General features: G+C 38.0%; 1 protein-coding gene across 1 annotated transcript in view; it reads left to right on the top strand.

The window, feature by feature from the left end:
* Positions 1–22572, top strand: part of NELL1 (neural EGFL like 1) — a 298502-nt gene that overhangs the window by 71176 nt on the left and 204754 nt on the right. Inside the window, exons 8-11 of the mRNA XM_075048228.1 lie at positions 3267–3401; positions 4257–4359; positions 7798–7871; positions 14595–14694. Coding sequence (XP_074904329.1) covers positions 3267–3401; positions 4257–4359; positions 7798–7871; positions 14595–14694 — 412 coding nt within the window. The remainder of the gene's footprint in view (positions 1–3266; positions 3402–4256; positions 4360–7797; positions 7872–14594; positions 14695–22572) is intronic.

Genomic DNA, 22572 nt, shown 5'->3' with positions numbered 1-22572 from the left:
GTGTAATGTACAGGAGCATTTGATCATGGCCTGTAACAAGCTAACAGCCGTTATGTCTTCATCCTACCTATGTCCTGTGAAGACATAGCTTTTAGAGATGAGTAAATGCTAACTTTTTAAGCAAAGATGAGTAACTGCTAGCTTTGTAAGCCCATTTTATTTTTGTCATCATTTGAATTAATTCTGAATCTTTGCAGTATATAAGTTTAATTGCTTTAATCTTGTGTCCTTAAATAGAGAGACACCATAGGTCAGAGTGTTAGAAATTTGGCTAAAATGTTAATTTGCTGCAGGCGAAAAGGATCATGTTGTATTTCAGCATTCCTAACTGCTGTGCTGGAATACTGTTAGCTCCTCTTTAAATACAATCGCTAAAATAATTCATGCAACTTTAACAATCTACTGAAATCTGTCTGGGCATCTCCTGTATTTCTTTGAGTGGAATATAATTTCTTTTTGGTAAATTATGGGCCCACATTAGGGTGTGCTTTGTATTCAGATGTGCTTGTTACATTAAGACTTTCAGCACAAAAATTTCTAATGAATCTTTCCTTGGTTGAGGTCAGAAAGGTTGAAGCTTCAGCTTGGTTAAAACCAAGAAAAATCGAGCACTTGAGTTCATTGATAGACTAGTTAATCTGGTTTGTTTACATCATGGATTTATATGGCCATGAATACTTTTACGAATAACAAAATTTTCCTTGTAAATTTTGATAGTTTGGAGTTTTTTTGATGTTTTTGTTTTTCATTTTGCCAGAAACAATACATTTTTAACAGAAGTCTGTCATTTTTCCATTATTTGTATGGGCAAAGGAGAAGCAAGAAAAGTGTTAAATAAGTTTTGTGAATAATAGCTAGCCAAATATTCCTTAATGTTAGGAACTTAGGATTTAGTTAGTATATGGAAAGTGTTTGGTACAGTGTGGGCTGCTTCTCCCTCATGAGTTTATTTCTATTCACAACTTAAAAAATGTTTGAAGCTTGAGAATTGTCTACTTATGTTTTAAATGTTCAACAAATCTAGTTGTGTGCATTTGGCAACATTTGGAAGGATATTTCAGCTAATTTTAAGGAATTAATTGTTTTATTGAGCTCAACAAGTTTTTCAGTTGAGGCTTGAAGTTGAGAAACAGAATGTTTCTGGTCACTCTAGTATAGCAGGTAACAGTTAAATGCTGTTTCTGAACAGATTCTGTGGGCTGTGGTACGTTCACTGACCTCTGTGTCGGAGGCAAGCCTGCCTTCTGGTGATCTACTTGATTGATTTGCTATGTATAAGGTATTTTTTAGAACAGGAAGTAAATGATTTTTAAGTAAATAAAACTTACCAAGGTAATGCAAATGACAGAAAAAATTAGTAAACTGAAAATATTTATTCTCTTGGAGCTTTCTTTTTCTAGGGAGTAATTTCTAGGACAGACAAAGGACAATATCAAGTACCACTTTCAACTCTGGGTATTTCTAAAGTCCTTTCTCTCTAAAATTTGTATAGCCTATTTATATGGGAGTGTTCATTACGCGCCCCCCCCGCCCCCCCATCAAACCAAGATATGTAAATGAAGAAGTGTAAGACAAATCAAGCACCTTTTTAACAAAACTGAGTATATTTTATATACTGTAAATATAATGACCAAATATAATGACCTGAAAATGGTTTCTGCTGAAAACAAGCAGTTCAGTAAGAGGATAGTTTTGCCTCTAAAATGTGAAAAGCAGTTTTGAAGTCACTAGATCATGCCGAGTCTGGGGGAGATGAGTATCAATCCCCTGTTATCCCAGAATAACAACAAATAAAGAGCTTTCTCTCATGAGGACTGCAGGGGGAAAAAAAAAAATCACAGAAATTGGCCTAGTATTTCTTTTCTTTTTCTTCCTCCTAAAGTAAGTTGCTCTCTTACTGGCAGGAATGATAAAGGACATATTAGAATACTTTCATTTAAAGTGGATGGAATTTTAGAGGATAGAATATATGAAATTCAGGTATATGGCATTATGTAAAAAATACTATAGCACTGTGCATTCCTTTTTTTTATAGAACTTGCTACTATTAAAATGTAGCAACCTGTAATGTAGGATAATAGCATCATATTTATAGCAGAATAAAGTATGCATTCATCTTGTCTTGTGCCAGTTTTAGGTAGCCTTGCTATTTGCAGTGCCTTCAGTGTGATGGCTTATAGGCATAAGACAAATGTAAAGAGTCAAGACCTTGAGAAACTCTTATCCAGCTGGTACCAGGGTAGTTTGTAGAGCAATGGCAGTTCTGGGGCCTGAAGAATGCACATATTTACTTCTAAATATTAAGCCTGTATTTATATATTGATTTATTTTTAGTATTAGTAAATAGGAAAGTCATTTTGAGTGCTCTTACGGATTAGAGATGATGGCACTGGGTACCAGGTGTGCGTAGACGGGGGTTGTTCCTCTTTGGAGGATGGTAAGATGGTACCTTGTATGAGGGGGAGCTCTGTGATAAGGCTTAGGATAGGGTGGTTCAAAAAGCCCTTTGCTGCTGCTACCTGAATGAGCATTGTATCCACTTACTATTGCATAGTATCTCATCAGTAAACATAGCAATTGCTAGCATGCAGATGTAATACTTGGAAAAGATGCATCAGTTTTAGTTTCTTGATATGCATTTTAGTAGTTGGAATTGAGGAGGTAATGGGAACAGCAAGGAGCGTTAAGAGCTAGCCACCAGCCCAGGGTTTACTCCAGGAGCATGGCTTCTCCGTTAATCACAGTCTGGGAATATTTTGTACTACACTGAATTAAAATACTTTCTTTCCCCTCTATATCTTACTTGCTATTATAAGGTTAAGACCTTTCTAAAAGTCAGAAAGTATTAGTCTGGCTGATGCTTAACAGTGATGAGATGGGGATGATTAGGAAAAGTCAATCTGCCAGTCTTCATGCTTTTTGACTTGCAATCAGGTTGCTGAGCAATTAAGACTTTTTTTTAAAAAACAATTGTAGTTTGTGTACTTTTGGTAGTGCCCGGACATTCCTGAGGGGATCTTGGTGGGGTTTGTTAACAGTACGAGAGACGGCTGCGTGAGTCATAACTGTTGTCAGTTAGCATGTAGAGCTCCATCAAAGTCCAAAGAGTAGGGTTAGTTTATACCTCCTAACATCCTGGTTCAGTGTTTCGAAGGTTGTAGTCAAACTTGGTTCGGCTAAAAATAAGTATACTGCTTTCTCATATTTGCTTTTTTAAATCATGTGTTTGAATTGCAGAAATCTCATCAAGTTACTTTCATTTATAGTTAAATTATGCAGAAACAAGACTGAGTCAGTTGGAAGACTGTCATTGTGAGAAGACTTGTCAAGTAAATGGATTGATCTATAGAGACAAAGACTCATGGGTTGAAGATGATCACTGCAGGAATTGCACATGCAAAGTAAGACTTTCTAAAGGATTTTAAGGAGTAGGACCTAATTAAAATGTGAAAATGGTCCTGGAATACATAATGTTAACTCTGAGAATTATTATGTTTTTAGTATGCATCTGGTGGCAGTATGAACAATAGGGAGGGAAATGGTAAAATAAATAAATAAAAAATTGACATTGCTTATGTGCAGGCTTCATAAATAAAATCTGCTTTCCCTTGACAATGCTTTCTTATTTGCTCTAATTATATCTGTGAGGACTTTACGGTTTTGGGGTGAAAGCGTGGCATTGTCTGCGTTTGGTTTGGAATTGTTTTCATTGCAGTAGTTTTTTCGAAAAGGAAGCATTATCTTAATAGTATTCATAGAAGCTTAGTTGCATCTTGCATGGTAACAACATGCAGATTCTGTTTTCGGTGTTTATCACTCTGAAAAACCAAGGAACAGAAGAGAATTAGTATGTAAATCTTGTCTTGTTGAAATTATTTGATAAATATCTGAAGAGAGTCTTTGTTTGCTCAAGAAAATAGAAAACTGATTGTTAGAAATCTCAGAGATGATTGGCACAGCCTACAGAAAGCGGTGCTTATGTTCTTCTAAAGATGGGCTTATGTTTTCCACTTAATGCACTTTGCTCAGGGAAAGTGGGGTAAAAACAGTAATATGTATCAAAATGGGGTGGTTCACCTCCACATGCATTTTGATTCAAGTTTGTGGTTGGATAGGATTAAATTTGTTACTGAAGGATGGATCTGTAATCCAAGGCTATTTTCATTTACGTAAATAGTTTTTGGTCCTCTGTGTTTTGTATAAAATACTAATGACAACAGTCGTAGTTGAATTTTGTCTTAAAAACCTTTGCTTAGAGTGGAGTTGTGGAGTGCCGAAGGATGTCTTGTCCCCCTCTTGATTGTCCTCCTGATGCTCTCCCAGTGCATGTGGAAAGCCAGTGCTGCAAAATATGCAAGGGTAAGTACATCACACATACCTGTTGGTTTCACCCTCTATTTAAGCAGAGTTAAACTTGTCCTGAAAGCAGACACGTTTTATAATGACTTTCTTAGGTCCTGGTAATTCAGGTAACATGAATCACAGTGGCAAACTTGATTTAAGAAGAAAAATAATTGCTGAGAAATGAACGAGCTTTGCAAATTTCTCAGATTCCCTTTTTACCTATTGTCAGTGTAAAATGATTCATCTGCTTGTTTGGGGCTGGGAAGCCTTACTTGGCTCCAGCTTGTATCTCCTGTTGATGTTGAGGACCATCAAACCTGTGGTCTGAACTTTCTGTAGTGATGAGTAATAAATTGAACTGTAATCTGTTATCTTTTTGCCTATCTTTTAGTTTGGGTTGGAAGGCTGTTTTTTAAAAGAAACATGACAGAATCTCAGACCCTGGTTCGTATCACTGTGTGGAGTGATAGTTTGCTGTAGCTAATTTCAAAATAAATCTATGAGAAGAAAGAAAAAAAATAAAAGTAAATTTTTTGATCAGTGTTATTGTCAGCTTTCAGTTCCTTCTGGAAATGAAAGCCATGAGTAATATTCCTGGAAGGAATATTCAATATTTGTTGCCTTAATAGTAGTACAAAGGACAAAGACAATTTATATATGGAAGTTTTAGCTGAATACTGATGCTAGTCTTATCTTGAGAAGCACAAATTATCTTCCCCGCCCTCCTGCTCCGGTCTTGGAGACTAGTAAACTTCATGCATGAGTTTTTCAATAATTCATTAAGACAGGGATGTTGAATTATTTTAAGATTTATTAGGAAAATAATAACACTTCTTTTAGTATTCTGTCACCCTTCCTCAGTCATTGAATTCATTAGTCCCATGCACAAATGTCCTTTAGCTGTGATCTTGCACTTGCTCTTGTTTACTCATGTTATCTCATTTCTCTCAGCTATGTGTCGGCGTGAGTATTCTGCTTATTGAAAGATGTTTATGAACAGAGCACTCGGGTGGTAAAGTGGCCATGCTGGCCAGTATTTTTGTTCTCAAAATATTTTTGTTTGTAACATTGAGAGTCTAGAAAGTTCTTTCACGAAACCGGATGCTTCTCTTGACACCACTCCTTTGCTGACATGCATGTATGCACGATGGTCAAAATCTGACACAAAGGAATTGTAAGGCACAAAATCGTAGATTCAGCGTATATCCCCATGAGTAAACTGTGTTCCTGTTATTTGTAATGGAAAGATGAACAATCAAACTTGCCTTTTGTCAGTGATTGGCACAAACTTGACTTGTTATTCTGACAAGAACTCAGCATGTCAGTCAATGGGAAGAGATGTATGGAAGTTGATTGAAATTGATTGTAAATGCCAGCTCCTTGACAGAATGATGTGCTAGGGCCGCAGTTAGTCACTTTTGGGTAGATAGTAGTAATTGCAGAGGCTTTCCGAAGAGCTGCACTGCAGGTGTTAATTTCTCTGTGCTTTTCCTATTTAGCTCTGATAGAATCATCGGCTGTAATTTACTGTCTCTAAGGATTATTGAATGGCTGGATTATTGAACAGTTTCCTGTCTTAGCTGAGGGTTAACGAACAAAGTAGCTCTAATGTCTGATATGTTAAGGGTTTTAAAAATGAGGCGGTTCTGTTTTGATCCCTGCCATCTTGTGTTAGCCTTTCAACTAATATTTGACAAAAGACTATAATTTTATTTAAAATCTCATCATTTTTCTGAGTTGTGCATTAACTTGCTTTCTGGTGTGTCCATTCTTTTGTTAAAAGCAGTCATGTCAAGAGAATAGGCAAGAAAGAAAAAGGAAATTTCTCTAATTCATCTTTCCTCCAAAATAGTTACTGGGATTCCTAATTTAAACAAAGCTTCCTGATCTGAAGTTTTCTTCATAAGTGAGATCACAACAGCTCAGGCATAAAAAGTAGGGCAGCGTTAGAAAAATGAAGAAAACTAGGATACCAAAAGGAAGAAGCTTGTTTTTTAAATGCATCGTTGAGGATGAAAACTGAGTTATCCTGAAAATACTGTGTTCTTGTTTTATGGTTGGTTGGTTGGTTTTTTTGTTTTTTAAAGAAATGCACATTTTCAAGAGTGTAAGCTTGAACAAAAAGTCCTTAGGAGCAATTTTATGTCTGAAAATTTGGGAATCAAACTGGCTATGACAGTTGCTGCTGTGGAGTACTCCTATTGGTATCACCTGTAAGGGGTACACATGTGCAGCTGTAAGTGCTTGGTTCCCTTACCTTGGTATTCAGGAGAGAAACTGAGGCAAAACAATGCCTAGATTGTGACTTTTTTTGAGAACTGAGTACTTTGAACACTTCCACTTTCAATGTGCATGTGCCTTCACTCAGGAAACTTCTAAAGCTTTGTTCAATTGCAACATAGGATTTGTACCTTTTGGCTCTCCTTTCAGTGTCATAGGTTAGACTGTTACTGGTCAAGCGTTGAGAGAGCTGAAACACCGCAACAAAAAGTTATTTTATCAGTGTTTAGCATTGATCTTGTTAGTAATGCAGAGTGCCTTTATGATGGATACTTGATTTGTGTAAGATCATAATAGTCCGACTCTTCTCTTTAATTAATGGATTTACTGTCCTCCTCTGGAATTGAAATTTAGACATCTAGTTCCAAGAGGACTGCAATAGTTATGGTAATACTTGACCGAGCTGTATGCTACTGTGGTCCTGCTGGAGGTCACCTTCTTATTCACGGTGGCAGTAGTCCTAAGCTAAGCTAGTTGACTTTGCCTTGAAACGAATGTGGAGTGCTCACGTGTTCTAGTCTGTTGATTTAGTTGTGGAGCTGGTTATCTTCCGCAGAAGGATCAAAACTTCAGAATTTTTTTTGTAGGAGCTTTCAGTTTCCTGGGAAATCTGCTTATTTCATGTGTGCTTTAAGAATGTTTTTTCTGAAATAGATTTTTACAGTTTGTTGTTTCAGTACAGTCAGTCGCTGCATCTAATCCATTTTTTTAAGTGCTCCAGCAAGTTGAAGAGTTCACCTTTGTGCCCATAAAAATTGTGAAGATTTAATTGATATCTGTGCTTATATTATTCTCTTGATGAGCAGTATGCTAATAAATGTCTCCAGTTCTTGTAGTGGATCATGAAGAACTCTAGTAACACAAATACTGTAGCTGATCTACAGAATGTCAGTAATGAAAATATTTTCTATCAAATACTAATGAATTTGGTCCAGTACGTATTGTCTGATGCTACTTTATCTTAAAATGAATTTATTGTTAGCTACTTTGCTTGTAATTATATACAATAGTGATGACTGATGAGAGCAAAATGCATCATATTCTTAACATATAGTTTTTCAGCGTATGTGAAACTGGTTTTACTTTTGTGTTATACCTTGCATTTGTTTACTACTTAAATATTGATTTAATTTATTTGTTTTTAATCTCCCTCCTTCTCCTCTCAAATTACAGCGAAGTGTATCTATGGAGGCAAAGTGCTAGCAGAAGGTCAACGAGTATTATCCAAGAGCTGCAGGGAATGTCGGGTAAGTTTCAGTTGTGTAAACTTTTCCTGAAGTTAAATATATGTGTGGTGTTCAAAAGTGACAATGATAAGTTAGTGCATTTCTTTAGGCTTCCTTCATGCAAATGTGACATCTCTTTGTCTCGAAAAGGTGACATTAAAGTCAATGGAAGCCACAAATACGAAAACAAGGCAGGAACACGACCCTTGCAGGGTAATAAAAACACGGGCAAAGTGACTTGGAGGGACGTTTTCTCTTTTATCTCTGCTTTCATGAGCTCTGGAAAAAGGCAGCGGTGTCTTGAGCCAGTTACTAATTTCAGCCAAATTGCCAAAACTCGAAGCAATCTGGCTTATATTGTTTGAGTTACTTTAGATTTTCCCTAGTATTATTAAAACTATATGTACCCCTGCTAATAATTGAGGTAAATTACTAAGTATTGGACTGGACCGGGGTCTTTTCTTGGCAAGTTCATAACACTTAGGCAACTACAGTCAGTATTTAAGAATATAAGTAAACAGAGGCTGTGTTAGATAGGAACATTCAGGGAGTGTTAGTGAATGTAAGAGTGCTACATGGTGTGTAAGTGTGGCAGAAACCAGTTGTTGTCAAGACTAGCCTTGGAAGAATAGAGTAGTAATAGATGATTATAAAAGGCCCGTTGCTCTGCTGAGACATGCATTTGTTGTGAGTATGCGTGTGCTTTAAATATGATTTATCACTTCAGAAAGGCACAGCTATTTTAAACACATTAGCGCTCACATGTAATTTTCAAGTATTTTTGTTTTTACATCCTGTTGAATTTGTGGAGGGGGAAGGGCGATAAAGGGGAGGCTTACAAATGTTATTGACAGATCTGTATGCTAGAACAATTATGAAAAACATTTGGAAAAGATTACAACGATCTGGTTATTGTTGTGCTTGTAGTTGAGTGTACAGAGTAGCAATTTTATGTTCACTAATGGAAATGGACAATAACTGGTTGCAGATGTTGTGAAAGCAGCTTGTTACGCGGAATTACTTTGCTGTTGTTTGTGTTTAGCTGTATAGGGGTGCTCAACATTGTATATACAAATACGTGGGCAAGGTCGTTGCCTTGAAGACAGGCTAAGGTGCCTGTTATTTATAATATGACATAGAATTTTTATTTTGGAGAGAAACCGCCTATATGAAATAAGGTGAGAACAGGAGGATTTTCACATTAAAGTGAAACCAGAGTGATCTGAATTATGTCTGTGGAACTTCTCTACGCTATAAATAAGAGCGTTATATTCATCGTTATGAGTATGATAATGCATTCATGAAGATTAAAAGCAAATACTGACCATCAAATAGCTGTCGTTTTAGAAATGACTAAAATAATAATGAAAAGAGCTTTTGCATTTTACTTATTGCTAAAGGAAGTTGATATGGCAATGCTAATTGCAGTAACGTCAGTTTGTATTATTTACATCTTAATGAAGAGTATTTGAAACAGCATCTGTGAATGCAATACCATGAAAAAAATAGGTCCATGCCTCAAAAAAAAAAAAAAAAAAAAAAAAAGTATTTCCATAGCTGTGTTTCAAGAAGACATTAGACCTCACTGGCAAAGCTTGTCATTCTGACTTGGGAAAGTTTTTAGGTGGGTAAGTGGGTGCTTACCTCTGCTTCTATGAAGTGATGTGTCTCCAGACAGGAAGTTCATCCAATGTGTTTTCAGCATGACCTCTTGAAGCTCTAAGGAGAACACCTACCTACTTTTTTACTGCCTCAATTGGGAACGCTCACTAGCTCAAGGATGAATGGTGATGAGTCAAACTGTGGCTGTAGTCATTGCCTTCTATCTCGTGCAGGCCTACTGGTCGACAAGGTGTTGTACGAAAGGGCTTTGTGCTAGGGGAAGGACTATAAAAAATGTAATATGGTTTAATTTTCCAGACTTGAAAAACAGACATCAAGTTTGAAAAGCTGTTGATCCATGAAGGAATACAATAAAGGGTACACATCAACTGTCAATTAATTAGTGTTGATAAAGATGACTTAAAAATCTTGGGGAGTAGCTCTTGTGTCTGTAAAGGAGGATGTATTTGTAGATGGGATAATGTAAAAAAGATAAAGTTGAAACTTCACGTTTCAATTTTTATTTGAAGATAGATATTTTATTCTTTGCGTAGGTACCGGGCCAAGCTTAAGAGGCTTTTAACTTTTGTATTTTTTCCATCTAACAAAAATCATCATAATACTGATGGATCTAGATAGATCAAAGATTTTCTTTATGAGGCTGTGAGCAGGGTTTTCTTTTTTTTTACTTCTGAAAACTAATCCAGACTAAAAATGTATTTATGATGCACATCCTCTTAACCGTAAGCACAGATGTTACTGATGGAATTCCTGATTCCCGGCTGGAATCTTTCCCACAAACACTCTCTAGATTAATCTATGATGACAAAATGACAAATTTAGCGTACAGGTTTTTCTAAGAATCACAGAATGGTTCAGGTTGGAAGGGACGTCTGGAGGTCATCTTGTCCAACACCCCTGCTTGAACAGGGCCACCTAGAGGCAGTTGCCCAGAACGTGCCCAGATGGCTTTTGAGTATCTCCAAGGATTGAGACTCCACAACCTCTCTGGGCAACCTGTGCCAGTGCTTGGTCACCCTCACACCGAGAAAGTGTTTCCTGATGTTCAGACGGACCCTCCTGTGTTTCGGTTTGTGCCCATTGCCTCTGGTCTTGTCACTGGGCACCGCTGAAAAGAGCCTGGTTCTGTCCTCTTTGCACCCTCCCTTCAGGTATTTATATGCATTGGGAAGACCTTCCCTGAGCCTTCTCTTCTGTAGGCTAAACAGTCCCAGCTCTCTCAGCCCTTCCTCCTGTGAGAGATGCTCCAGTCCCTTTCTTATCTTCATAGCCCATGGCTGGTCTCTCTCCAGTTGTTCCGTCTCTCTCTTGTACTGGGGAGGCCAGTAGTGGACCCAGCACTCCAGGTGCAGCCTCACCAGCGCTGAGCAGAGGGCAAGGATCACCTCCCTTGACGTGCTAGCAGTACTCTGCCTAACGCAGCCCAAGTGACTGGTAGCCTTTTTTGCCGCAAGGTTACGTGGCTGGCTCATCTTCAACTCGGTGTCTGCCAGGACCCCCGGATATCTTTCTGCAAAGCTGCTTTCTAGCAGGGTGACCCCAGCACGCACTGGTGTGTGGGGTTGCTCCTCCCCAAGTGCAGGGCTTTGCGCTTCTCCTTGTTAAACCCCTTGTGGTTCCTGTCGGCCCATTTCTCCAGCCTGTTGAGGTCCCTTTAAAAAATGCAAGTGTGTTTGTGCTTTAGAAAACTGCACATTTCTGCATTCCGTAAGTGGTTATTTTGGTTTGTGGATTTCACCAATATGGTGACGTGGCTCGTTTGAAGTCAGCGGAAAGAATTCTGTAACTTTTGTTGGACTGGGAGTTTACTGCCGATCAGCTGACTTCTGGATTAATGCCCGTGAATGACATGATGCCTGTTCATGACCGGACGACGTGTTTGACAGCAAAGGGTAAAAGAATAAATTCCTTTTCATTAATGCTGGGAGCAGGCAGTCAGAGAGTGCTGTACAAATGCTAGAAAGATGGACAGGGCTCCACTGACTTTCAGGAAGCTTGACTAAAGTTTTTCATAATGATAAGGAACAATGTGGTTCTTCGAGTGACAGCTAAGGACACAATTTGGAACTTTCTCCTGAAAGGCTGATCAATAACAGCTAAAACAAGGAGGGGGGGTGGGGGGATACCCCCAAACAACAACAAAAACCCGAAGTAACCTTACCTGAAATCTTGCTATTATTTTCCAAAGCTGATCGTCTGAGATGAGCTGTTTGTCGTTCAGATTTTCACCGCATGTCACCGATTAGGCTTATAGCCAATTCTTTCTTTATGTACTTATCTTGTAATTACAAGAAATTTAATTACCTTGTTGTAAACGTTTGACTCCAGATCTCATTCTTTGTGGACTGTATGTCACAGCTGGAGCTTGACCTATTTATTCCAGAAGAATGTCTTTCTGACATCTATTTCTGTCCAGACTCTATGACTACGTATGTGAATTGAGGATAAGAAGTTAGTAATTTTTCTAAGGCCACCTGAAGCAATAATTCTGAAGTGTGAACTGTTCTTACTTATCTCAGTGGATAAAATCTGAAATCTAACGATGATAATTCTTACAATTGGATCTGTACTAGTCTATAACAAATTTATTGTAATCCAAAGAATACTCAACGTGGAAACATTTTAATTGTTTTAAAACTTAATTACAAATATGTTCAGCTTGTTTTCCCAAGATGCAAATTCTGCAGAAAAAGGGAAACTGAGGGAAATAAAATCTTACTGTTGTTAAAGGAATGGAATTCTCAATTTGTGGGGTTTTTATCTCCCTGTGATTCACTAAAGAAGGTGTGAGCTTGGATTGAATTTGTCTTTAGATTTTTGACTCATCCTGACCACTGATTTGACTTTCATACAATTGCTTGATTTCTTGCCATCTTTTTGACCAGATTTATTGTCAGTCAATGCTTTTTGTCTATATGTTGACATACTGTACCCTCTCTGCTGCAGTTGTCTTGTCTGAGCTTGAATAGGCGATGAGTTATAGCCAGAGCGTTTCCAGCTGGTAGTTTGATAACATGATAGTAAATGACGGCTCAGTGTGTCTGGTTCTTTTATCACTTTTGCTGCTGCAGTTGCACAGGCAACCGTGGGGGATTCCTCCCTTTCACTTATGGAAGTGAGATCAGGAGGAGACCTAATACCTCCATTAACTTCACTGTTCTTGTGTGGGCACTTGCTTCAGTGGTGCATGCTGTATGCGAGGCTGTAGGGAGCTGCCTTTTTTTTTTTTTTAAAGAAAAAAAAAAGAAAACCTGATGCCTGAGGGTTTTTTTAATATTATTTTTCATGATGGCAACTGATGCAATTTGCCAGTAAAGACAGTTGGGAAGCAAGAAAAATAACTTGACCCTGCTTAGCCTTAATGTTGCAGTCTCAAGGGCAGTGACTAGCAGTGATTGTAGAATGGTCAGTTTTGCATTCCCTAGGTCTGCTGCACTTCTCAATTGTAAGTCCTGCTAGCTGCCGGGCATCTTGTGCATCATTTGCACCTTGTAGACTCAGCAGGCATTTCTGCATTCATGACTTTGTAGGGCAGCTTGATGTTGTGAGAGCTAATTCTGGAGCCTGAAGTGACATATCTGAATCAGCGTGGCATGGCTGGTAAGGCTAATTATCAGCAAGGGTTTTACCTGTACTGGTTCTGGCACCTGAGCTAGTCTTTTGGCACTGTGTGGCACAGGGTCTTAAAGGTGAGAAAGCAAGCTTCTGGCTAGCAAGCGTGTCTCTGTATAGGGGTGCTTCTTCGTACAGAGTAGACACATAGGTGTTGTCAATATCCTCTGTTCAAAGCTCCGTATCTGATCCCTCAGATGATGAGAATGGTGGCTTTAATATCATATTTTGTCTTTTTTTTTGGTATTGGATTTCCTCTGCTTTCTTAGCCCTAGGTGTGTTTAGATCATATTTTTAAACTTTTCAATCATGATAGCTGGAAAATGTAATTTATTTCTTTGAAGAAAGCAGAAATTCTTGTTCCATCTTTTTGTTCCACCATCTGAGGCATCATGAAAAATATTTTGGAGGAGTAGGGACTAGATTCGTATTAAAAAGGTGTATTGGCAATATAGTAGGCTGCCTGCTTTCTTAGTGGAGTTTTACAGCCCTTTGGAAAATGGGATTACTCGGGTGCAGACAGTTGTGTGGGATAGTTATTGTAGCTCCTACTGAGCAAAAGTCCTGGTTGTTAATCTCTGCTCCCCTTGCCAGTTCGCAGGGATGGTGTAGCTGCAGAAGGGGTGCTGAAGAAGTAAGTTATGGCATGGGGAAGGCTGGAGAGGGATAAGGGAAAAGAGGAAGCTATCTTGGGACAAGATGTCAAGAAACAACTAACTGAAGAGCAAGACAACTGTTTGCTCTAGAGATACAGTGAAGCTTATTTCCTGGATGGGAAGGAGACAGAGTAAAATTTGGTGTAAAATCTCTCCAGAAAGGCTCTGTCTATTATTTTAGGAAATTTCTACCAGTAACTAGGCCTTCTATGCACAGTCTTACTCTAAATCTGCCAGAAATCAAAATCATAGAAATATCTTGACCTCAGTTTGCATTTTATACAGCAATTTCTATACGGATACCTCAAGGTGGGATTTCTGCTTTGCCATATCTTTGAAGGAGCTAATTTTTGGAAATTAGGTGATCAGTAATTCTAAAGAACAGACACTTTTAATTGGACACAGAGAACAACACATGATACTTGAAAATGTTGGTCTTCTATCTGCTGTGTTTGAGTTGAATAACTTAGCAGTGACTTATGTAGAATATGAAATAAGAAGAATAAAACTTGGACATGCGTGAAGCAGGAAGGCTGTCTGTAACAAAAATCTGCAGTGAGATTCTTTAATTCCTTCAAATGCTTGGAAGGAAAACAACTGTACCTGGAGACAATGTATTTGGAGAAACTGTTACAGAATTTTGAGCTTAAGTGCCCTTCCCCTTCCCCTATAGAAATGTCCAAGTAGATCAGTTTTCGTGTTACGGTATAAAGAATGAATTTAACTTGCTGCCTTCTAGTTTACCTGTGTAGTTACTAGAGATTACCAGAGTTACAGATAGAAAATTACGTGATCCTTGCCATTGCATGTGTTTTTATCAATGTCATTTTTAAAAATATTGTTTATTTTTCAGAATGGAGTTTTAGTTAAAGTAACAGAGACTTGTCCGCCATTGAACTGCTCAGAAAAAGATCACGTTCTTCCAGAGAACCAATGTTGCAGTGTTTGTAGAGGTAAGCCAGACACTACGTGTGCTTGGAAGGAATAGAAGTTGCTGATTCACCGGGGGGATACACTGGAAGGAGCAATTCCCTTTTAATGAGATGTTAGGTACCTCTCTAAACCTGACTCTATAATTAGCCTTCACGTAAAACCAGTCTGTGATATTCCTTTGGGTAGAGGACTTACCAGATACAAAGCTGTAATTGTTCTGAATGAGAGAGGGGGAGGGAGAAAAGGAAGAGTTGGGGGAGAAAGGGCTCAGTATCTTTTAAGTATTCCTATTAGGAAGAATTTATGTTTGAAAAAGAGATATTTTATGCTGCTTAAACTTGCAACTGCACTGAATGTACAGGGTTTTGGAAATGGGTTTTTAAGCTCTCTGTTTTAAAATCACAATGATGTTAAGGTTTTGGTATTTGGAGGTTTATTTAGATCTCGGCTCTCTCAGGACTCATTTATGAATTAAGCTGGACAGTTACAGAATAAAAGTGAAAAAATAACCCCTGAGCCCAGAACCCCGTTTTTCCTCCTCACAGTGGGGTGTTGAGGTGCAGGTTCCTCTTGCTTGTTCCCTTTCAGCCCTGGTGAATCCTGGTTGCATGCTGGACCAGACTGAACAAACCATAGCTGAAATGTTAGTTGAGGCAATCCCCTTAAATGAGGAAAATGCAGGTATTGCAAGGCTAGAGAACTAGAACAGGCTTTCTTCTTCAAGTGTGCTGTAATCAGTGAGCTCTTAGGTGAAAAGTGTTAGAATAATCATTCCCTGTGTAAGTCTGTTTTGTACCTCTGTTCCACACCTCTCCCTTGGCGCTGAGTCTCAGCTGAGCTTAAGGGGAGCCTGGTCTCTCAGAGCAGGACTTGCGTGTCAGCCTTTAGTGATGCACCTCAGAAATTTCAAGCAAGAGGTGTGCCAAATGAGCATTAAGCATTTCCAGGCTTAGATGGTTATTTGGCCCGCTGGACTACTTGTCTTGCCCGTATGTAGATTCCTCCAGCGTCGTTGTAGACGCCAATGAAGGGGCTCTGAATCTCTCCTTTAGCCAGTAAATATTAATTAATAAATATGCATAGTTAAATATTTACTAAGGCCTTGAACTTGCAAGCATATGCCTGTGGTTGCAGGGGGCAGCACGTCTGAGCTATTTAAGCAAGCAGTAACTGTTGCTTCTTTGTCCCTCGATGTCTTAATGATACTGCTTAACAGATGGCCCAGTTTGATGTAGTGCAGTACTGAAAAAAATAGCTTCATTACTTAAAAGCATTAGAAATCTGAAAGCTTCAAAGTTGATGAAAGATAAGTTCTGTAATTATTCAGTTCTGTATTATTGTTAATGATAGGTACTCCTTTTAGATATTCATCCCCAAAACGTCTGTATGTGAATACTTATGTATGAATACGTATACTGATGTGATGGTCTCTAGAAGCAAAGGAAGGAACTGTACTTTCACTTCCTGTGAATTCTGATACATGGTGCTTTCAAATCGATACATTGAACTTCCACTTCAATTCTGCTTTAGCTGACAGCTAAAACTCTACCACCTATTTTGTATTTCATCTTTGCTTTTTAAAATTCTTTGCAAATTATGCTTAAAGATATGGTTAATTTTGTCAACTTTACAAAGGCATAAATTGAAGTTAGCACTCCTAAACTGCTTTTTATATCTTGAAATAGAATATATGCTGCTTGACACTTGCGTTTCAGTTGCACGCAACCCGAAGTGGTAGTATGTAATTTTATCGTATGTAGAGTGCTGGTGTTAAAAATGGATGTTTATTAAGAATTCCACATTTGGTATGGGTTTTATCCTGCAAACAGGTGCCCTCTGATATGGCAGGCAGGCCACAGTTTCTGGTCCTTGCCCTGTGCCAACATGTCCTTTACTGGGAAAGGGTAGAGTGCTTCTCTGTTTTGCAATAATGACCTCTTTCAGAGTCTATATTCAACTTTTATTGCCCAAGCAACAGTAGCGAGGAAGAAAGATTGTAGTAAATATAGTCCTGAGTAATCAGAGCATTTATTGGAAGCCCACCCACATGGATCACTTGCACATCATGTGCAAATTTCACATTATATGTATGATGATACAGATAATTATTTGCATTAGCCCTTAGCTAGGCTTTTAGTTAGTCAACAGGATGATTAGTAAGCATTTGCTAGTAATGTTAAATGAGAACAATAATTCTATGTGAAGTTTATTAGTGCATAATAGTGACTGGCAGGTTCTGTTTTTGTATCTCGTTGTGGAAACGGAAACCTTCTACTGAATTTTGTGTTCTGTAGAATTATAGAGTACCTCTGCTGAATTGGGCAAGGGTAGGAAGTGTGCAGCTTGTGCTTTTCTGGCTGCAGCAAAGGAATTTCCATTTAATGAAAGGATAAATGTGGGGGATCAACGGAAGGAAAAAAAAGCCACAGAGGAATACAGAAACTTCATGATACTGTGGTATGAGACTGTACCCTCTTCGGGAATCTCTGTAATATCTACTACAATAATAGATAAGTGCCTAAAATAAAACAGGGTATGCAAGGAAAAAAATAAATCTGTGGTGTTTATGGTGATGGAAATTGTGAGTCAGCAAAGGACCAAGTTGAATACTGTAATGTACACAGCTGGTGGGCTTCCTAGATAGTCATTATTGTTTGTAAATGGTTAGGAAAGTAAAGACAGCAAATAATACCTTTTCTTCCTCAGGTTTGCTACATGAGTTTATAGTAGGGCAAAAGCTAATACATTGTTAAAAGCCAATTTCTAGATTTCAGTAAAATGATTGTATAAGGTGCACAGCAGGGCAGGTGTAGTATGGAAGAACTCTGCTGTACAATGATGGCTTATTTTTGTGATTTGTTGTACCTGAATGCAAAAATGGGCCTCATCAGATCCGTATATAGGATCTATCCTTGAATGTTATGTAGAGCGTACCTAGTTTTGCCCTTCATCTGTGTGCTTTAATATAAATGTCTGCTTAAACTATGTGGCTACTTTTATACTTTCCAGCAGGGCAATGTGGTATTATCAAGCTCTCTTCTAGGCTTACAGAAATTTTAGTTAATTTTAAAATCTTACAAAGAATCATTGTGTATAAAATAAATTTTTTACTACTTTTTTGAGAATCAGTCATTTTTCTTACAGCGTGCCTGCTACATTTTTTTATATCCCAGGGACAAATCTAATACAAAAAATAGTGTCATAAAAGTGTTTTATTGTTCCCTTTAGCTGTTTTTCTCCTTGCCAAAGACAGTGTATAATTTTGAAAGAGTGGCTTTTTCCTCTTTTGAATGACTGATTCAAATAAAGTTTCATGAGAGAATTTTTATGTTGTTATGCTCACAATTTTAGTATGTAAGAATAGCCTTAACAGCCCTAGCCGCTTCAGTCATGCTCTCCTTAGAAGAGAGTGTGTGAAGAAATAATGAAGTAGTGAGAGCTGTTTGGTTTCTGGAGAAAGTAATTTTTATTTGCTATCCTGTAATATGGTTTGGCTGATGGATTTAGATTGACTGCTGACACTGGTTAGCAGGAAGCAGAGAGTCCTACTGGTGAGCTGAAGTGTGCGTTTTACAGCAGGGAACAGCATTTAAATCCAAAAATGGTGCTTCTGCCACCCTGACTTGTATTGCTTTGTTTTGCTTTAAGGAGGTTTTAATTTTTTCAATTAGAGAATGAGAAGGCTCTTCAGTTAGCATGTTTCTCCTCTCTCCCTGTCTGCCTGTGAAACTGAGTTTTGCTTTATCAGAAATCGAATGTTTCTCATTCATTGCTGTGAGGTATGAGTTATTTCAAGGTTTTAGTTTTATTAAGATTTAATGGTAAATATGAATTAGTTTATTTCTAAACATAGCTATAATGTTACTTCGGATTTAGAAGAGCTTTATATCTGGAAAAAAAAATCTTTATAAGCTCGTTAGGCTGTGCAGTACCGTTATTGTAATGCATGCAAATAAGCAGTATGTAATAAGGTCTGCATTGATATAGTAGCTGGAAAGAATTTACGAAGTTACTGTTTTATGTCAGACCACTGAGTTCTGGGACCACAATCTGTGAAGGCGTAAAAACTGCTGTTCAGGGTGCTTCATTGCTCATGACTCATTAAAAACTGATTCAGATTATGAAAGGGCATAATTGCTAGTGCAAATTTTACGACTCTTCCTATGAGCTGTCCCCCAGATTTACTTTACACATTTATGTAGTAACTGTGGGGTTAAATCATAACAACAGTAAAGATTTTGAGGTTGAAATTACCTTAGACCTTTTGAACATTGCTAATGCTATTAATGGAAGCATCGTCAGCATTCATGTTAGAAGCCTCTGAAATGTGAGATGTGGATTGCTGAAGGGTAGCTTCTTGAACAGCAAGAGAACAGGTGTGTTCCAGTTTTTGAAGTGAACAGCTAGGGATATTGTAAGAAGTACAGAAAGCATTACAGATGTTACAAGGAAACCCTCAGAAAAATGAGAGGCACGTTAGTGTTGCCCATAAAAAAAGTAGGAAGAGATATGGGTATAAGATACATCGATTCCAGCTGTAGTCTTGAATGAGTTCTTGCATTAGTCAGTCAATAATTAAGCCAAATTGCCTAATATGTTAGGTACTTAAAAACTGGATGACAGCACAAAACAGCTTACCATGCTGCTCTGGAAAAGTGGGTTCTGGGAACTGGAACCTGAAGATGTTGAGAAGCTTGGAAAAATAAGAGCAATGTTCGGATGTCCCAAAATGGAATAAATGTTTAATTTTAGATAACCTGACTTGGGACCGCTAAGGCCTAGCCAGTTGTGCAGTTCCCGATGCTGCAGAAGTGATAGTTTTATGTCTGCTAGCTTGAAATCTGGTCTCTTTCATAATTGTCTTAGTACATTTATAAATGGTCATTCCACAGTCAGAAGAAAGAAGTAGAAAGATACAAATATGTTCTTAAGAAAAATTGGAGCAAGTATTTCAGCAGCCTTGATAAAGGAAGAGAGTAATGCTATCAGAAATGTTTGGGGAAGGAACAGAGGTCATCAGGCCCATCAAAAATCTAAACACACTCTTCAATATTTAATTCCCCTGTTGGTAATACCTAATTGTATTTTGAATGTCTTGAATGACTTTGAAGGGCTGTTGTGCACATTTATGACCATGTGTGTGTATGTGTGGGGAAGATGGTTTCTGACATCTGTTCTGAATGTGTTTATCTGTAATTTTAATTCATGCTCACTTGCCTTGTCATCTGTGTTGGCCTGAAATTAGTTTAGATTATCAAAACTATTTAAGATTTTGTGTGCTTCTGTCAAATCCACTCCAACTGCCTGCTTGCTCAGATGTGATGATTCTATTTTAAGCCATTTCTTATATTTAGAGAGGAGCTGACTGTGTCGGATAAGACTTTGCTGAATATTCTGAAGTCTCAGTAATTCGGTTATTTTTACCTGGGCAATCGGAATGCGTGCCCTCTACTAGCTGCCACCCATGGTTGAGGTTCAGAGACCCCACTACGGTATCGACGGGTGGTTTTGCCATCTGTGTACGTATTTTAAAGGAACCCTGTAATCCGTTTCACACCAAAGATTTACTAAAAATCAGACGTTTGCATTCTTTTCCATTCTGCTTGCTTGGGGATAAGTAATTGGTCCCATGAAAAGACTGGCCATGAATAGATTGATGTTTAAGTCAGTGCTTTGGTCTCTCCCTGTTTAATCAGGAATATAAGCAAGGTTGTCGTGGTCAGTGGGCCTGTGTGCATTCCTGACTGTTTTTCTGAATAAGAATGAATTAACATATTTACCTAAAGTAGGCATGGAATTGGGATTGTTAAATGTGAGAAGAACAGAGCTAGCTTATTTCTTCATGTTGTAGTCCAAATATGAGGTGGCCTTTACTTGCCAGAAGGGCAGGAAAAGCACTCAGGCCCAATATGAACTAAGATAGAGTAGATAGCATTTTAGTCCTTTCTTACCTCCAAAACCCCAGCTGGGGAGAATGCAGACCACGGTCTAAGAAAGGCAAGAACCACACTTCCTCGGTATGCACCTCTTGGCTCTTTTGAAGTGCTAAATGTTCATCTTCACTGCAAAAGAAAAGCACTTGGAAAAGCTCTCTGATCCAATCGATGGCATGCCTACTCTGACAGAGGCACAGTGAACCCTTACTCTTCTATACCATCAAGTATCTTTTTTTTTTTTTTTTTTTTCCCCCTCCTTGCTGGTTAACCTTACATCACATTCGTTTTGTAAAAGCTTGGTAACATACAGTGTTGTAGCACCATGTGTGCTCTTAACAGGAATGGCTTCCACTTTCCACTTACAGACTTATTGAACAAGTTTTCTGAAATGCTATGGGAAATGGAAGTTGAGTCACTTTCAGTCAGCATTTTTAAAAGGTAGGCAACAGTGTTTCACAGGTCTTATCATAATAAAGGCCAAGGCAATCTAGAGATGTGGGTGTTCTATCATTGTGTATTCCTAATGAGAGGAGAACAATGAAAAGTTCTTTAGAGCCTCTACGCAAGTTAGAGAACTGGAGCGTTACTTTTTTTTTCTTCTACGTTCTTTTAACAGCCTTCAAGCTTGAAAACATAAGTAAGAGTCTGATTCTGAATGGAGACAGTTCATATTTGAATTGATAAAAAGAGAACAAAAGCAATACAGTTTTTTCCAGAGAATTTTTTAAAAAAGGTGACAGCTCTAGTGGTACAAAATGGATAGTTAGGGTAGTCATCATATCTCCTGATGAATTTCAGAGGTGGCGAATAAACAGTGAAGAAGAATTAGGGCCATGATGTGATATTGAACGCCAATCAGCAGCTTGTGCTTGGGAGGAAGTGCTGTTAGAGAAGAGTGGCTGATCTGGGATTCGGGACTTGTGATGAAAGTTAGCCCTGGGAAGTCATCCTTTATGGCCAATTGCAAGTGCTGAATTTGCCATAAACTGATCACAAGGTGAAATGTTGACTCACTGGGATAAAAAGAGCCTAGAAACAAAAGTTTTTTGGTGCAGAAAGTTGCATAAGGACTGTTGTAACTAAAACATGCTGAGAAAGATGAAATATTTTTTACAGGTTTGGATGCGAGGTAAATGTAATTAAATAAATAAATATAAACACAATATCCTAAGCCAGTAGTAACAATCCATACTAAATTAAAACGTGGTATTTTTATAGTGCCTAGCTTAACACACTGAAATGTTACATCGGCTCTGAGTAGTACTATTTGCCAATAATAATAAAATGTGAAACTAATACTGTGTATGAGTTCAAAGGAGAATTATTATTCTAAAAAAACGGGAAATAGACTAGGATGTCATAGTCTTAGTGGAAACAATGACAAAGAAAATGTTATAAAAATTGTTGTCTCTTGGATATTATCTAGAATGCAAACAGAATAGTAATCCTGCTTGGCGAGTATAAATTAGATGCTGAATGGATAAGTTTGGGGAGATGGGTTCCAGTGTTCAGTTTTGATTATAATTATGAGGGCAAAAATGAGAAGTCAAATACAGCGATTGCTTAAATGGCTAAAGGCAGTGTAACTGTGCCCTTTTTTACCAGTATAAAATGTACCCAGGCTTGACAAGGCTGTATCTGGAATACTTGAGTGGTTTTTACCAGACTGTGAAATGAATGAAAACTAGAAGGGATATCTGCAGTTTTCATTAACAGAGTTGGTTCTTTTTCACAAGTTGTATTGCAATGAAAGAATGAGCTAAGTGAGCACAAGGAAGATACCTTGGTTGTTAATAAAATTAATCTGAAGTTTAAGTGTAGAGTTGGACATTGACACAGAGAAAGTGTCCTCCTTGCTAACAAGTGTTACATTTCTTTAAAAATGACCTCACAACGCAACGTTAGGTGATCAGACTCATAAAGTTGGAGTGCACTAAAATGACAACACCCGAGTCTTAAATT

Source organism: Buteo buteo, chromosome 16 (assembly GCF_964188355.1).
Source record: "Buteo buteo chromosome 16, bButBut1.hap1.1, whole genome shotgun sequence".
NCBI classification, from domain to species: Eukaryota; Metazoa; Chordata; class Aves; order Accipitriformes; family Accipitridae; genus Buteo; species Buteo buteo.
The sequence above is the reverse complement of the archived record's forward strand: the minus strand, read 5'-3'. Positions and strand labels throughout refer to the sequence as shown.